Source organism: Cygnus olor, chromosome 6 (genome assembly GCF_009769625.2).
Source record: "Cygnus olor isolate bCygOlo1 chromosome 6, bCygOlo1.pri.v2, whole genome shotgun sequence".
Classification (NCBI taxonomy): Eukaryota; Metazoa; Chordata; class Aves; order Anseriformes; family Anatidae; genus Cygnus; species Cygnus olor.
In genome coordinates this window covers 40406633-40422698 of record NC_049174.1, presented here as the reverse complement: position 1 = coordinate 40422698, position 16066 = coordinate 40406633, and the positions used below count along the sequence as shown (strand labels likewise).

The 16066-nt window shown below is 35.1% G+C and overlaps 1 protein-coding gene across 1 annotated transcript in view; it reads left to right on the top strand.

The window, feature by feature from the left end:
• Window positions 1-16066, top strand: part of BAZ2B (bromodomain adjacent to zinc finger domain 2B) — a 144135-nt gene that overhangs the window by 108728 nt on the left and 19341 nt on the right. The window contains exons 13-23 of the mRNA XM_040562594.1: window positions 4603-4693; window positions 4828-4891; window positions 6225-6290; window positions 6924-6989; window positions 7646-7690; window positions 7937-7963; window positions 9155-9220; window positions 10660-10800; window positions 11609-11863; window positions 12217-12431; window positions 13870-13944. Coding sequence (XP_040418528.1) covers window positions 4603-4693; window positions 4828-4891; window positions 6225-6290; window positions 6924-6989; window positions 7646-7690; window positions 7937-7963; window positions 9155-9220; window positions 10660-10800; window positions 11609-11863; window positions 12217-12431; window positions 13870-13944 — 1111 coding nt within the window. The remainder of the gene's footprint in view (window positions 1-4602; window positions 4694-4827; window positions 4892-6224; window positions 6291-6923; window positions 6990-7645; window positions 7691-7936; window positions 7964-9154; window positions 9221-10659; window positions 10801-11608; window positions 11864-12216; window positions 12432-13869; window positions 13945-16066) is intronic.

Here is a 16066-nt window from a genome sequence, read left to right as displayed (position 1 = left end):
CTTTGCCTTATTAAAAATGAAAAAAAATGTTGCTTTAAAAAAATGGCAATGCTATATAAATTCAAACAATCTGGATGGATAAAACTTTGGAGCTATTTCTACCACATCTGAAATTTAGAGCCATTGAAGTTAGCGTTTCTGTGAAGCTTTTGGCTGTTCCAGGAAAAACGCTCTTGTGAAATCATTGATAGTGACAAGATCTTAAGACCCATAACGTTGAATACTGTCACATGTTCACAGTACTAATGTATACAGTAGCACTTTAATGTTAGGGAATACTACTAGATATCAAGGGTATGAAGGCCTTATTTTAAATAAACATCGGGCATGTGACCTTCGAATTTCAATTCTTTAGTCCATAACTGTATCATATTTTCCAAAATGAGCTAATGAAAAATTCTTACCTCCAGGAACTGGAATGTTTTAACTTGGGCTTCAGAACTACTCTTTCATGTGCTTACTGTAGACACATTTTGGGGTATCTATCTAGTATTTTGCAAGTTTTCCTTGTGTGCGTCGAACATTTCCTTGGTGCAGTTCTTTGCATCCTTTTTGTTTGTGTCTGCAGAGTGTTGTTCTGTGTGAAAACATTTAAGAGATTTGATGGTAATGCTTTAGACAGAAGGACAGAGAGAAAACAACTCTCAGGACACCCAAAGTATTTTTAGGTGTTTTGCAGCTGTTCTACCTGAGCGTTAAGGTCACCACCATGCTTTGCCCAGTGTGAGAATTGGGAAGCTATTTATAAGTGAAGTGTCAACTGCTGAAGCACCACAACATTTGCTGAGAGGCTGTTTATTGTGGAGGTACAGGATATTATTCAAAGAAGTCTTTTCTTAGTGGGAAAAGATAAGTCTCAGTCACTAATCATAAGATGTTTTGCTTCATTTAGTATCTTCCTTTTCCCCATATTGATCACTGCAAGGGGGGAGAGAATACTCTCCCATGTCTGTTTTCCCACCACATTTAGAGCATTTAGTAAAATGGACAGAAGCATATGGTCCTCATATAAAATAAGATTCAGAATGTGTATTTGATGTTACGTATGTTCAAATCTATCTTGCTTCTTTTTGTTCCTCTTCTGAGAATATAAGAAATGCCTTAGTATCTCATTTCAGGGATTCATCTAGCACAGAGCTCTTTCTCCAGCAGTGTCAATGGGAGATGCTGTTGGGAGAAGGCATGTAAGCCTGATTGCTTCTTGGTCCAATTATTCCCTCATAAATGCACCCTGGCATACTGAAGTGTTATATTAATACAAGTTTTCTTGAATCTTTTGTTTTCTGTGTATGAAACTGTTTCCCATGAATTAGCCTTTTCGCTCTCTTTTTAACTTGATGTTTGCTCTAACAGCCTCCTGCAACAAGAAGTTTTTGGAGTCTGATAAATACCAATAAAGAAGTTTTTCTAATTTTCAAAAAAAATATCTTGGGTTTTTGGTGGTGTTCCATAGTTCTGTGATTGTGGGATTTGGAGAATAACAGTTCTCCAGTTTGTGTCCTTTGACTTTGCAAACCTTGTTTCTTTCTGTCATTCATCTTGTCCACTCCAAACTGAAGAGCCCAAGTATTCTTAGTCTTTTCTCAGAACATAGTTGTTCCATCCCTTTTATCTTCTTTTGTGTCTGATTTTGGTATTTTTCTAGATGTTTTACTTTACATTTTTCTATGATGAAGCTTCTCTACTGCCTTTACCTACTGCTTTGCAGGGCTCTTCCATAGTCCCTTGGTGTCAGCACAGCTTTGGATTTTCCAGAATGCTTAATATCATCTGCATATTTGGGGATTAACTTTTCTGTACCCTTTACAGGTCATTGATGAAGAGAGATATTAAATAAAGGTGGTTCTTGTACTGATACTTGAGGATATCCTCCATTAACTTTTCTCTATGACAAAAGGTGACTGATGATCCCTACCTGTTGCCTGTAACCACTTAATGAGCTTTCAGTCTGTAAAGGAGCTTTTCTTTGGTGACATAACTGCTTAGTTTTATTAATAAATGTTTGACCTGGAATCTTGTCAAAGATTTTTTGAAATTCCAAACGTGCTCTGTCCATTACATTCCCTTCATCAACCTGTTACTGACATGCTTGTAAAATTCTGAAATTGGGAAGAATTTCCCTCTATAGAAGCCATGCTGACTGTCTCAACAGATGGTGTTTTACAATGTACTCAGTGAAGCCTCTCAAGCTCAAGAGGAATAGAAAATGGAAATAGCAGATGAGCATGTTACAAGACTTCCTCTAGAGCCTGTTTTGTTGATGGGAGTCACTAGTCCTATTAACAGGTGAAAAGTGGCTGTTGTTATTAATACAATAAACATCCAGACCAGTGCCTCTCTGGTTCCAAGTTAGTGTTGCTTCAGATTTCTCAGCTTACTCTGTCCAATCCTGGTGTGCAGTTAGCATCTTACTGTATATTTACCTCAAGTTCATCTAGCTCTTCTGACCTGTTGTAGACGATACACTGTGTAGGGGAATATCCCCAACATCTTCAGCCATAGAGACTAGCACAAACAATTCACTAATATTCTTTGCTAAGCCATTTTTTCTTCCTGTTTCATAGAATAATAGAATCACAGAGTGGTTTGGGTTGGAAAGGACCTTAAAGTTCCAACCCGTCTCCCAGAGCACCGTCCAGCCTGGCCTTAAACACTTCCAGGGATGAGGCATCCAAAACTTGTCTGGGCAACCTCCCAGAATGCCTCACCACCCTCATAGTAAAGAATTTACATCTAATTTAAACCTACCCTTTTTTAATTTACAATTGTTAACCCTTGTTCTGTCACTATACTCCCTCTGTCATTAGGTCCCCCTGACTGCATTTCTGGCTTCCTGTTTTGATATGTGTAAAGATCTTTCACTGTCTGTTCAGGCACCCTATGCAAGGAGCTCTTCAAATTTTTTTCTAGCCCTTCGAACACCCTCCTTAATTTTAATGTCATGTTTTTATTTGAACAAAATTATTATTGTTAAGTGCTCACCGTTTTCTTATGACAGCCTCCTTTTCTGAAGAGCTATGTGTCTTTTTTCTATTGAACTACCTTTTTCCTTTTTGAAATGTGGCAGTCTTTATTTACCTAGATAAGTAAAGGGTTTTTGTTCTTTAACTGCTTCGAGGTTGTTCACTTTAAGATTGCACACTTGAAGACTGCTTTTTACACCTTCTTTTGATGTTCCACCAAATGGATTACAAGCGTCTCTTCCTTTAATGTTTTTGTTATATGTCTTGATGCTATACTTTACATAGAAGGCTGGTCAACTGATATTCCTGTAATTCCCATCAATGCCATATCTTATTAAAGAACATTGTAACGTGTATGTGAGATGTCTGTTACATCTAGATTATCATTTGATGCCAAGAATTCTAGTTTCTCTTCTTCCTGTTTTTTTTTTCCTTGCCTTGATTTAGAAGTACTCAAATTTTTTTCTTAATAAAGCACACAGCAGTTGAATGGGATTGCAGGTGGGTCTGATTTGCTGTGCCTGTTTTTTGGTAGATTTTAACCTTCTGGTTTTTTTGTTTGTTTGCTTTTGTTTTTTTGTTTTTTCAAAGACATGCTGCACATTAACTACATCCTCCTCATGGATCGTCCCAGTTTAGACTCAATAGTCTTCTGCATCTGTTGGCTTTTCCATAGATCATAGTTAGAATTTAGGTCATAGAGGAGAAGTTAAATTTCTAGCTTCTAGTTCTGTTGTAGTTCATGTTTAGCTGCTTCTTATGTATTGTTTCCCCTTGGCCCTGAAGGTTTCCCAGTTGTAGTGTACCGATTTGTAATGTTCTTAACTATCTACAACATTGTCTGATCTACACATGGGCATTCCATGTGTCTGCCTGCCTCTTGGTCGTTGGACATGAAGCTGGCACTATTTTGAAGAATTCTGTAAGGGAGGTATTGGGCTTCAGTACTTTGAATAGCAAGCTGAATTTAGCCTCCAGAAAAATCCTTCCTATAACTGTCTACATCATTGGGTCCATGCACAGTTCACCCAAATTTCATACTGTTTTCACTTGTAATATTAGAACGAGTCAGGAAGTTACTAATTAGCAAAAGAGTGGTAGCTGTCTGTACGTAGCCATGGTTAAAGAATGCTCTGTCCCAGTTGAGTCTGCTTCTACTACATTGTTCAAGAAGGATTAGGTGATTATTTGAAGTAACAAATAAGGAAAAGAGTAATTTCATGCTTTCTGAAAGAAATGATGATCTGGTACTTTGAGACAAATATATTCTGCTTTAAAAAGAAAGACGAAATTTGGCTTTAAGCAAAGCAGCATTATTAGCGGGATACTATCACATACTTTATGGAGACATTTCTCCTCCAAAAATAAAACATTTCTTAATGTAGAAGCTATCCACAGTTTTTCTGATGCATACATATTATATATACATAAAAATATGTATCTGTGCTTGTGTCTGTGTTTATATGTATATTGGAAATACCCCAAAGTAGTTGGTAGTTGAATGTTTTCAAGATAAACGTGCACAAGAAATGGACTGTTTTCTCCATTTTTTACCGCAAACAAGCATCTGGAAACGTGAGCTATATCTTTATTGTTGGACAGCACTGTTTTTATGAACTCAATTCCTTTTTTATAACAGAAATAGCTAGACAAGCAGCACAAATAAAGCTACTAAGAAAACTCCAGAAGCAGGAACAAGCTCGAGCTGCCAAAGAAGCAAAAAAAACAGCAAGGCAAGTATCAGACTTGTGAAAGCTTGTGCGTGCTGGAAGATTAGTTTGAGAACTGTTGACGTGAAGTTGTATGCTTTTCATCATTTTCTGCTGATACTAATTTATTTATTTATTTATTTTGCCTTTCTTATAGCTATTATGGCAGCTGAAGAAAAGAGAAAGCAAAAAGAGCAGATAAAGATAATGAAGCAGCAGGTAACCTTTCTGATTGCTGATTAAGCTCTTCTTGTTTTGAATTACCGAGTTTTGGTTTTTAAATTATTGAGTAAGTTAAGTCTGCTTGTTACAAAGTGAATGTTTTAAATCTAGTTCTACAGAGCACACTGTATATTATTGAAAAATGTAAATTCTGTTGTCATGCCAGTTCATGCTGTCAGGACATCCCAGATTTGTCTATGTTGATTTAAGCTGTGCATACATGTAGCTGCTTGCCAATATTGGTAAGAAATTCAGAAACTGCTGCTCCAGTGTGGTGATGTGGTCATCCTTTAACTAGATCCGTGAAAACAAATAATGATGTATCTCTTTCTGTACATACCAGAATAGTGTAGTTAGCTTCTTCATGGATTCTGGCTATCTCTCAGTGGTTTTAGATTGTGTGTGAAGGGTTATATCTCAGTATGCCAATGAATTAATATGTTTTTATACGTACAGGTATTGTCAAATACTGTTATAGCAAATGCTTCTACCAAAAGTGAGAATGTGCCTGTATAAACATTACCAAATGAAGCTACTTATGGTATCAGGCTTTTCATTATTTTAACAACAGAATTTTAACAAAATAGTGAGATGTTATTTATGTTGGGAATGTGAAAGCTTCCAAAAAGAAATAACGTCATATTGTCTGTGGCTGTAGGGTCAGTTCCTTTTTAAAATTTTTGTTATTAAGGCATCCAAACTAATCATTAATTATCTGAATGTTTTAAAAATCTAAAGATACTGAAGTCCACTTAACTGTGAATACATTAACCAGGTTGCATGTGGGCGACTGTTACTGGCTGACAGATCAAGTGCTTTGGGTTTCACAGTACTCAGATTTTGCATGTTGCCACAACTGAAAGGCTGCTAGAACTAAGGCAGAAAATGATGGTTTGACAGACCCCTGTATCGCTTCTTCAGGGAGATTACATCAAATCACTGCCCTTTTTTGTGTTTAAACTCCCATTTCCATTCATTTCTGAATAGCTCCACCATTGCCTGCTAGAATTTGAACACTGCTAGTTTACTTAGTGTCATTATCTGGCAATCTTAAAACTGTTAAAGAAATAAAATAATAATACTGTGACTTCCTAAACATGAACACTTATGCATAACTGTGAATGTTGGTTTTTCAGGGATATATCAGGCATCTTATAATGCTAGTAAAAATTCTAAACATGCATTACTGTAAGGGAACAATTCACTGTAATGCTTGTGAGACTCAATAACAGAAGGTATATGTGTATAAACTTGCTCTTTTTTTTTTTTCTGAAGTAATTTTCCTTAATATTGTTTTCAAGAAACAGAATTAACTTTCTTCCCCTTGTAGGAGAAAATTAAGCGTATCCAGCAAATCAGAATGGAGAAAGAGCTTCGAGCTCAACAAATTTTAGAGGTAGACATAACGGCTCAAGTATTTTTGTGTTTGCATTTGTGAGAATGTTGTCCTTTAATAGTCACACATGAAGTAAGAATGTTACCAAATACAGCAGTTCTAACAATATGGACTTAAAGAAGCCAGTTCAAAAAATTCCAAGTACAATTTTGCAATATTTGGATGCTAAAGCAATATGTTCTACTTTGTATGAAATGCAGTAGTATTAAAATACTAATTTTATGAATATATAAGCTATAATAAAGTAGTATACAATACTAGTATGCTATTCTAATGTACTACTTTGCTAGTGTAGCAGCAAGGATAGATCACTAGTATTCAAGTTTCCTATCATGCAAATACTAATTTTTTAATCTCTTTGCCATTTATATTTTATTGTTTCGTTATTTATTTATTTTTTGTTATAATATCCAAGTGAAGCAATTTTGCGTAGGACTTGTTATTCTGGCTTAATTTAAATAAAGACACAGTGAATGGATTGACTATGTGACATACATTGAGGAAGAGATTACTTGGAATGTATACTTAATATGTGATGTCATTTTCAGCTTTTTATGGTGTATAGCTTTATTTCTAGTCAGATTATTTTCAAGTTGTGATGTTGCTGTTGAGTGACTTATTTTGCATGCACAGGCAAAAAAGAAAAAGAAGGAAGAAGCAGCAAATGCCAAATTATTGGAAGCTGAAAAGCGAATCAAGGTTAGTTTATATGAGTTTGAAAAATAAGTGTGTTGTTATGCGTAATACGTGTTGATGCAGAAGAGCAATTTTTTGGAAGAGTATTCAACTGAATAGGTATGGCATGTGAATAAATCTGAGTGTGCATATGTTTTGTAGGTATGTAACACATACAGAACTTTTTACACGTGTGTCATATAGAAACACAGAAACATTCCTACATGCATGCATGAATATATTGGCGTAGACACTAATTTTTTATGCCATTACCAGGAGTTTTGCTTACACGACGCTTGGTTTACATAACTTCAAATGCTTTTGCAATAGCATTATTCACAATGTTTTTTAAAGCACACTATTAAAATACTTTGTTGCTTCCCAACTAATATTCTTGTATAGGCTAGATGTATACAAGACTAGGGAACTCTTCTGCAGACACCGGAAAAAAAGTAGTTTATATTAGTAGTCTATTACTGCTTTGGTGTTGTTGGTGTGTTTTAATATTGAACTCCCAACTTGGTAGATTTGCTTTCATATATACTATTACTGTTCTGTGGTTGGTTTATGGGGAAGTAAAACTAAGAAAACTTAATTAAGATGTGCTGTTTTAGTATAGCAAATATGTTCATCTTAGTAAGTACAGTTTGATAAGATACATTTCCGTTGTTTTGCTTAAGGAAAAAGAGATGCGAAGGCAGCAAGCTGTTCTTCTCAAGCACCAGGTTGGTATACATTTGGTTGACCAAGCAGGCAGAATGCCAATTGTGAACTACTACTTAAGTAATGTGGGGGAAAAAATCTTCAAAATATGTCCTTTTTAAATTCCTGGGTTTGATTCCTGCACAATTTTTCTTTCATCTTATGATTTGTTGCTTTGCTTTGGTATTGGGGTCTTTTGGGGGATTTAAAAGTGGTTTTATGACTTTGTGATTTCTGTTTCATAATGTTGTGCCAACTCTTTCTACCAGGAGTTGGAGAGGCATAGACTAGATATGGTATGGGTATGTTTATTTTTGTACATCTAACACCGCATTGTGATTTGGTTGTGATATGGTTGTCATAGCAATGCATAAAATGTAGCACTGGCTGCTGTCATATTACATACTGCTGCATGGCTTTACAGCACAGTGCATTGCATACATCTGCTTGTCTTGTCTGTTAAGGGAAAAAAAGACATCTCAAAAGTATATAAATTGAATGTGGCAATCTGTAAATAAGTTCTTAAACAGAAATCTTTGTTGCTGATGTCCCAACATAAATTGGACAACTGTGTAAGATCAGGGATTAATTAATGCAAAAATTAATAGGTTGTCACATGGATACTTTTTCTAAACCTTGTCCCATTCATTGGGAGTGGATCTAGAAGTTTTTAAATATGATTTGAATTAACCTGCTTTAGAAGTTAGGATCGTGTCTCTCCCAAGTCTGCAAAATACTGAGCAAATTAGCTTTCAGTCAGTGTAAATACATAACATTATAATTATACAGTGAAACATTAGCCTATAATCCTACTCTCATTGAATTAGATGGTAAAATACCTTTTGCTTTTACTGGAGCCAAGACTTATTCTACACTTTTTAAGGCAGAAAAAAACATACATACCACTCTAGAATACAGCTCCTTAATGCATTTGAAGTTATTGACATAACTTATTGGAGGACAGGCATCAGTAAATTCAAGTGTCAGTGCGTATGTATATGCGCTGTGCCAGCATTAGCTTGATCTAGAGTTGAGAAAATTCATCATACTAATTTGTTCCTCGATCACAGAAATGTTAATATTTGCAATGTTCAAAAGGACCAGTTTACAAATTTCTATTGAATTGGCTATTGAGGAAGTAAGTTGCAAGTTCCCTGATAGCAGATGTAAGGTAACTGACCTGTTCCAGCCAACCATTATGCTTTTTGTTCTGCCAGCTTATGAAGGAGCATCACAACTGACCACAAGTAAATCTGTATGCTTCTTTTTTTTACACTGTCTCCATATTCATTGCTTTACCTGTTTTGCTTTTGATTGTTCTTGTATTTGCTTTCTAAACCTGAACTAAAACATGCACAGACTTGGCCATTCTTGTTCTGTATTTAGTATTTACTGTGACTTGTCTATTAATGCTAAACTTGTACTTAGCTTTTTTATCAATATTAACATGTGGATTAGTTTTGTTCTAATCCTATCCGTTTCAATAGGAACGAGAAAGGAGAAGACAACATATGATGCTTATGAAAGCCATGGAAGCACGTAAAAAAGCAGAAGTGAGTAATTAACCAGTGAAACTTTGAAGTTTTCATTTGCTCATTCTGCAGTCATCTGTAGAAGACCAGGTCCGTTTATTAGATGCTGGTAGTGTGAACCTGCACAACCTAATCCAAAACCCATCAAAATGCGTTCATTTAATGCTAAGATAGAAATTTTTGCTTTTTGTTCTAGGTTGTTTTTTGCCACCTGCTTCCTTTAATTTATACTAGTAATAAAAATTTAGTTCTAATATAAATAGCAGAGTTAAAGACTTTCTGTGAAATGGAGCAAAATAAAATTCTCATTCAGACTCTCTTTATAGATAAACAGTCAGTTTGGCTTTTTCTCATTCATGGAAAAACAATTTTTACTTTTTACTCACATGAAACATTTCACTTTAAATGTATTTAATAGAAGGTTTTCCTAAGAATGTAGGACCAAGACTTTGGTGGTATGGAGATAACACATCATATATTTACCTTGAGGCTTGAATGCATCTCTAACAGTATGAGGGTTTTACTTATTCTGGAGTTCTGTGTACTTCAGGCTAGCAATATCAAACAACGGTAAAATCACTTCATTTATGCCAACAGGGTAGCAAGCTACCATGAGTATATGAGCATTTTCCCTGTAATTAACTGAGGATCAATGAACAACAAATGGTTTTTAAACATGCATTTATCACCAGTTGGCTTTATCAGGAGTTTTGTGCACTTAACTGTAACAGGAGAGGTTCTAGGAGCTGTCCAATCAGCTGTTTGGAAGCAACATATAATTCATAGCATCCAAATGATTACAAAGATGCATATATTCAGTAGGATTTTTATTTTGTCACTTAAGGGAGAAAATATCATGTGCAACTACAATTTTACTTGACCTGTCTTTTAGTTTAATGTCCTATAGAGAAATTGATCCTTGAGAAGTGAACGTGTAAAATGTAATAGCCCAGATAATGTTTCATATTATATTGATAACCATGCAAATAAAGCTACTAAGAGCTGAATATTATGAAGATCATTTTCCACAGCAGCACTAAAATAAGGAGTAGATCTAATTTTTACACAGCTGGGTGGAATTTAAATTAAAACAACTGTTGTGAAAAAATCATTGATTCCGTATTCCACATGCATTGTTGTAGCTGAAAATATTTCAGTGTGTTGTACCTCTACAATACTGGTGAAATTAAAAATATTGACTCTCACATGTCCATGTAATAGAGTAGTGTGTGCAGATTCTAAATTGGAATCTAAGAGAAATCTAAGTGGATCTTAGATTTGCTATTCAATTATTTTGTTCTGTTTGTGTAGTTTCTACCTTCCTTTTACTTGAATGCAGGTTCCTTAATTGCCGTAGTAAGTACTAAGATTACATAAGTAGTACTTTTCAAATTCTTAGACTGTTACACTGTAAGTATAGTACACGGGTTTTATTTTCTGCCCTTTTAAATCTATTGAAGGAAAAAGAGCGGTTAAAGCAAGAAAAACGTGATGAAAAAAGATTAAATAAAGAACGTAAACTAGAACAGCGAAGATTGGAATTGGAAATGGCAAAGGAGCTAAAGAAGCCTAATGAAGATATGTGCTTAGCAGATCAGAAGGTAATTGTAATAACATAAAAATGTATTTCCTTGCCTCATGTCTCTGTCTTCTGCTGTTGTGACAGTAACTATTTTTCTTGCAGTCACTCATCAAGCGTTCAAGTTTTGGGCTAGATAATGAAAGAACTATATTTAAAATGTATAAATACAGTATATGAGAAACACTGAAGTGGGTATTGATATATTTAGTTAAAAACATGTTGTTTAAAAGTGGACTGCTTCCCAAAAACCATTTGCATGATTGCTTTAATAAAAATTCTGTAGTCTCAGTTGTTTTTATAGCAGGAACATGCACTTTCTCTCAGTACATAGGCACTAAATAGAGCTTTGCTCATATGTGCAACTCTTCTAAGCCATTATTCAAAAAAAAAAAAAAATTTACTCTTCCAAGCTTTTGTGTTCTTAGTTCTTGTCCTTCAGGACTGTACTTATCTCAAGCTCAAGGCCCAACTTTTCCAGAGAATTCCGGAGAATTTTCCCTTTCTGTGTCCCTGAAATATTTTTATGCCACCTTTTATGGTACTTTGGCTCAAAATACAGCCTGAGAACCTCTCCTGGCCAAAAAGTAATTATAGGAGGCCACAGTCTAATTAATACTAAGTGAAAAAGTTAAACGTTAATGACGAGTTCATAAACAATAATGATTTATGGATGGGGTGGGGGGCAGCTCTTCTAGTGCCTTCACCTTCTATTGTTAATATACTGTAAGTTATGTGATCATATCAGCCAATTTCCCTAGCTAGTATCAAAAAAAGTTATCCTCTGAAATATACTACTGAATCTTTAATTATTTTTCCTTACTTTTCAGCCTTTGCCAGAGCTGCCTCGCATTCCAGGCCTTGTTCTTGCTGGAAGCACATTTTCAGATTGTCTCATGGTAGTGCAGTTCTTGCGTAACTTTGGTAAAGTTCTTGGCTTTGATGTGAATACGGAAGTCCCTTCTCTGAGTATTCTTCAAGAGGGTTTGCTAAACATAGGGGACAGCATGGGAGAAATACAAGACTTGCTTGTAAAGCTAGTCTCTGCAGCTGTTTGTGATCCAGGACTTGTTACAGGATACAAGGTAAAAAAAAAAAAAAATCTAAAAATTTAAAAAAAAAATCCATAGTAAAAAAAGTATACTTATAAAAGCATTCTTCGTAGTGTACAAAATAGTCCAGTTGGAACATGCATTTTCTTATTTATCTTATGCCATTAATATTAGTATTATCTCTACTCTTAAAAACTTACAGGGTGAAGACATTCTAATTTGTTACTAATTCATGATTTACATTTAAGTAGTTAAAAAAAAATCCCGATTGAAGTTCTTGTGGTAAAAAGCAAGCAAAACCACATCACTGTTTTGTAAACAATAATATGGTCTGCAGTGAAAAGAATATTTTCAAATGTGATTAATTGAAATATCTTTATTTTTAGGCTAAGACTATTCTTGGGGAGCACTTACTGAACGTTGGCATCAATCGAGATAATGTATCTGAGATTCTGCAGATATTTATGGAGGCTCACTGTGGGCAAACTGAGCTTACAGAGAGCTTGAAGACGAAAGCTTTTCAGGCACATACTCCAGCTCAGAAAGCAGCAGTTCTTGCTTTCCTCGTCAATGAGTTAGCTTGCAGTAAAAGTGTGGTCAGGTAAGATGTTTCTCAAACAGATGTGTAAAAATAAAATTATTAAAATGTTATAGTTTAAAAATGCAGTATACACTACTTTGTTACAGGAGACTTCTTGATGTTCTCGAAATGAAAGCTGAAATCTACTGTTACTGCTGCTTGCTTTTATGTACTTCTGATATTACAGAAGATTAGCCATTTTCTGCCAAGTTTTTTGGCTTTGTTTTTTCAAGACTTGAAGTAAAATTCACTATTCTGGGAGTAAAAAATGTGGTTGAATACAAAGAAATTTACTAGATATTGTGGGGAACAGTGTAGAAGTGCTGTGTAAATCGTCTGTAGTACTCTTTTCCTTTTGATTTTTTTTTAATATATCAATACTTTAATGCATCAATACTTTAAGTTAATTGTAAGCTGAAGTAGCAGGCTTGATTTATCATGGTGTAGTAATTCAAGAAAGTGTATACTTCAGTTGTTGGTGGTGATGAATAGCATTTTGTAATTAAAAAAAAGCTATGATATACAACATTCAAAAATCCAGAAACATGCAATAAAAAGTTAGGAAATGCCAGTCTTTGGGATACCTTCACCTCCATATGCTTGCTTACTGTGATAGTCTTCTATGACCAAATTGAGTACGTTTTTGTCTTGCCAATTCTGTCTCTCTTGGTACAATGTGTTGCAATAGTTAACCAGGGTTGCTCAACGAAAGAGATGTTTCATGTTTTAAAAAAAGCTGGGACATTGCAAGAGAATTGGCTAGAGCAAGTGCTGTGTAAGTACTTTTCAAGAGAGTTCATGTGTATTAATCAAATTCATCACAGCAAGGAATTGTTTCACTTAAGTATATTACAGATGACGAACTGTAAAACCAGATTTACAAAAATCATTCAAAAGCAAGTTGAGCTTTATTTTCGTAATTATTTTTAATTTAATAATTGAAACAAGTATAAGCTGCTAAATTGTTGATGCTAGAATTCCTCAGGTGTGGGTTCCCAGGTAGTTGACAACTGAACCACTACTTTTGTTCTTCAATGTCTATATTGGAAAATACATGTTAGTTTGTAGATCACATGGATCCTTGAGAGAATACTATAGATGTATTTGTGATAATTTTGTATTCTGTGTAGGGCTAGATCCTTTGCGGTACATACAGCTGGAGGCTTCACATTGAATGGGAACTATGAAAAGAAGCGTCAAATATTTTGAATGACATAATTCTGAAAGCTTACATTGTATTCTAAATAAAGACTGCATGATTCATGTACAGTAGTACACTGCATGGACATTCCAAGTATTGAAACTTCCTAGCTTTAAAATTATTTTGTACTTTAAGCATTTCTTCAAGGTAGCTCTTTGAGACAATGAATCTCTGCATAAATGTCTGTCGGAAAAAGATATGTAAGCTCACAGTTAATGGTGTTTCCTTGACTACTTTGGATTATTTTGTCTTTGACAGTGAAATTGACAAAAACATTGATTATATGTCGAATTTAAGGAGAGATAAATGGATGGTTGAAGGCAAACTTCGGAAGTAAGTTTCATTTCCTTAAATGTTACCACGTATTGCTTTTTTGCATTCGCTCAGATACGCTACTATATAGGCAATTGGTTCTTAGTTAAAAATTATCTGATGCAATTACAGATTTTCCAAAAAGTTAATTTAGAGTGTCCCAGCACCAGTCTTTTACCATACGCTAAAGAAGCGTGAGATTCAGAGTGTTAGTGTCCCTCATAACTGGAACTAAGTCAAGTCCATTTTGTGTTATTTGGTTAAAAAAAATATATATATATATTTTTTTTATTGGAATGTTACACGAGCAGTCAAATTGTGATTGACATTATCAAAGTTTATTTTGGACCTACCGTACTTAGTAATGTTCATTCTGAAAGGCATTTTAAGAAAACATGGTTTTCATACAACAGTCACCCATTAAATTTTGCCTATTTATATTACATAATATTAAAGTTTCCATTTTGTGTATGTTGCATCATTCCCTATAGTTAGATATCGTCTGTAGCATGCAAACATTGGGATGTTTTAATATTTTCATTTAAGGTAAAATTGGAACGTTTTAAGACTGTTCAGCATCATACCCACTGTTCTCCCATCCTACAAGACAAAATTCCATACAGCAAGCATAATGGCTCCAACTACCAGGAAGCTAGAAGGCATAAATTTCATGAATCACAGGGGGTAAAAATGCATAGCCAGACTCTTTCTTTTTTCTTGGTCATCTTTACCTCTTACCAGGAATGGTGAATCCTTTCTAAGTCTTTGCTTTAGGTACTCATGTTTCTAATCTTGTTTCTCCCTTTTTTCCCTTTAATGTATCTGCGAAGGAAGAAGGAAGAAGTAAAGAAGAAGGACAAGAGGGAGGTAGAGGAAAAAATAAGACCAGTAAAAATAACTCTCTACTAATACTGTAGATATCAGTCTGCATAGGGTTAATACATTTTATCCCATAGGATGGTCCAAATACCTTTTTCTGTCTTCATCTGTATTTCTTCTAGGGGATATAGTTTAAAAAGTGTCGCTGAAGTTCTGATGTAGACAATTATTTGTTAGTGGAATGGGACCCTTGCCTGTTCTTGTCGCCTAAGGGACTCCTTAGTCTTTCTCTCCCTCCATCAAACTGTAAGTACTTGTAGATGTAGGATCCTCCATTTTCTCTCATGATCTTTCTTTTCTTTCCCTTCAAATAGTGGGCATAATACCCTGAAGCCCTAAGCCGCTCTTCCTTTCTACAATCATTTCTCTTTTTCTTGTGTTTTCTTCTCCTGTGTGGATGTGAGGTTTCAATAGTGCTTTTCCTACTTTAAAGTGTAAGTATTATGGGAGTACTCTGAGACGTTCTTCTTGTGCTTCTTTGAGGTCACTGGACTTGACTCATCTCTCTCATCTGTGGTTCAAAATCTTTGAATTTTTCACTTTCTTTCTGATGAACTCTCAGAAGCTTTTAAGAAGAGATTTCATTGACCGGTTAAAAACAATGCTGTCCTCTTCTGTCAGTTGGTGATTTTCATAGAATCTTACAACTGTTGTGGGGCTTCTCTGAAAAGAAACCTGTTCATTTAAGCCTTCTGTTTGGTCTTTCTTCAGCTTCTAAGCTTCATTCTTATGCATGTTATTTTCCCCATCCATTTTAGAGCTCAGGCTAGTTTTTAAATATCCCAGTCCCAGTCAGTTTTAGGAATATCTGGTCTCTTGAATACTTGCCATGTGATTGACAGATACCTGTACACTTTTTACATGCACACAAACCTGAAAGCAAAAGCTCTTCGTATGTGGAAAGTGTGTAGTGATAGAATAAAGGATTCTGAGGAACGAGTTTTATTTCAGCTCAGCCTGGTACTGGATTTGAGCATATGTGTCATGTAAATCATCATAGCATGATGTCCAGATTGTCTTGAAGTATATACAAGTGGGACAAGAAGAGATTCTGCTTGTGTCAGAAGATGTTTTTACATATGCTCCTACTGTTGTTCAGATTAGTTTATCAACTGGATATTCTGGGTGTTGGGGGGGTGGGGGGGGGCGAGATTTGAAAAGCTATGTTGGTAAGATGTAAGACAAAACAAAAAAAGCCCATTAGAATCCCAGGCTTCAAAAAGAAAAAAGCTGGTAGAGAGACTGTTGTTGTTGTTTTTTCTTA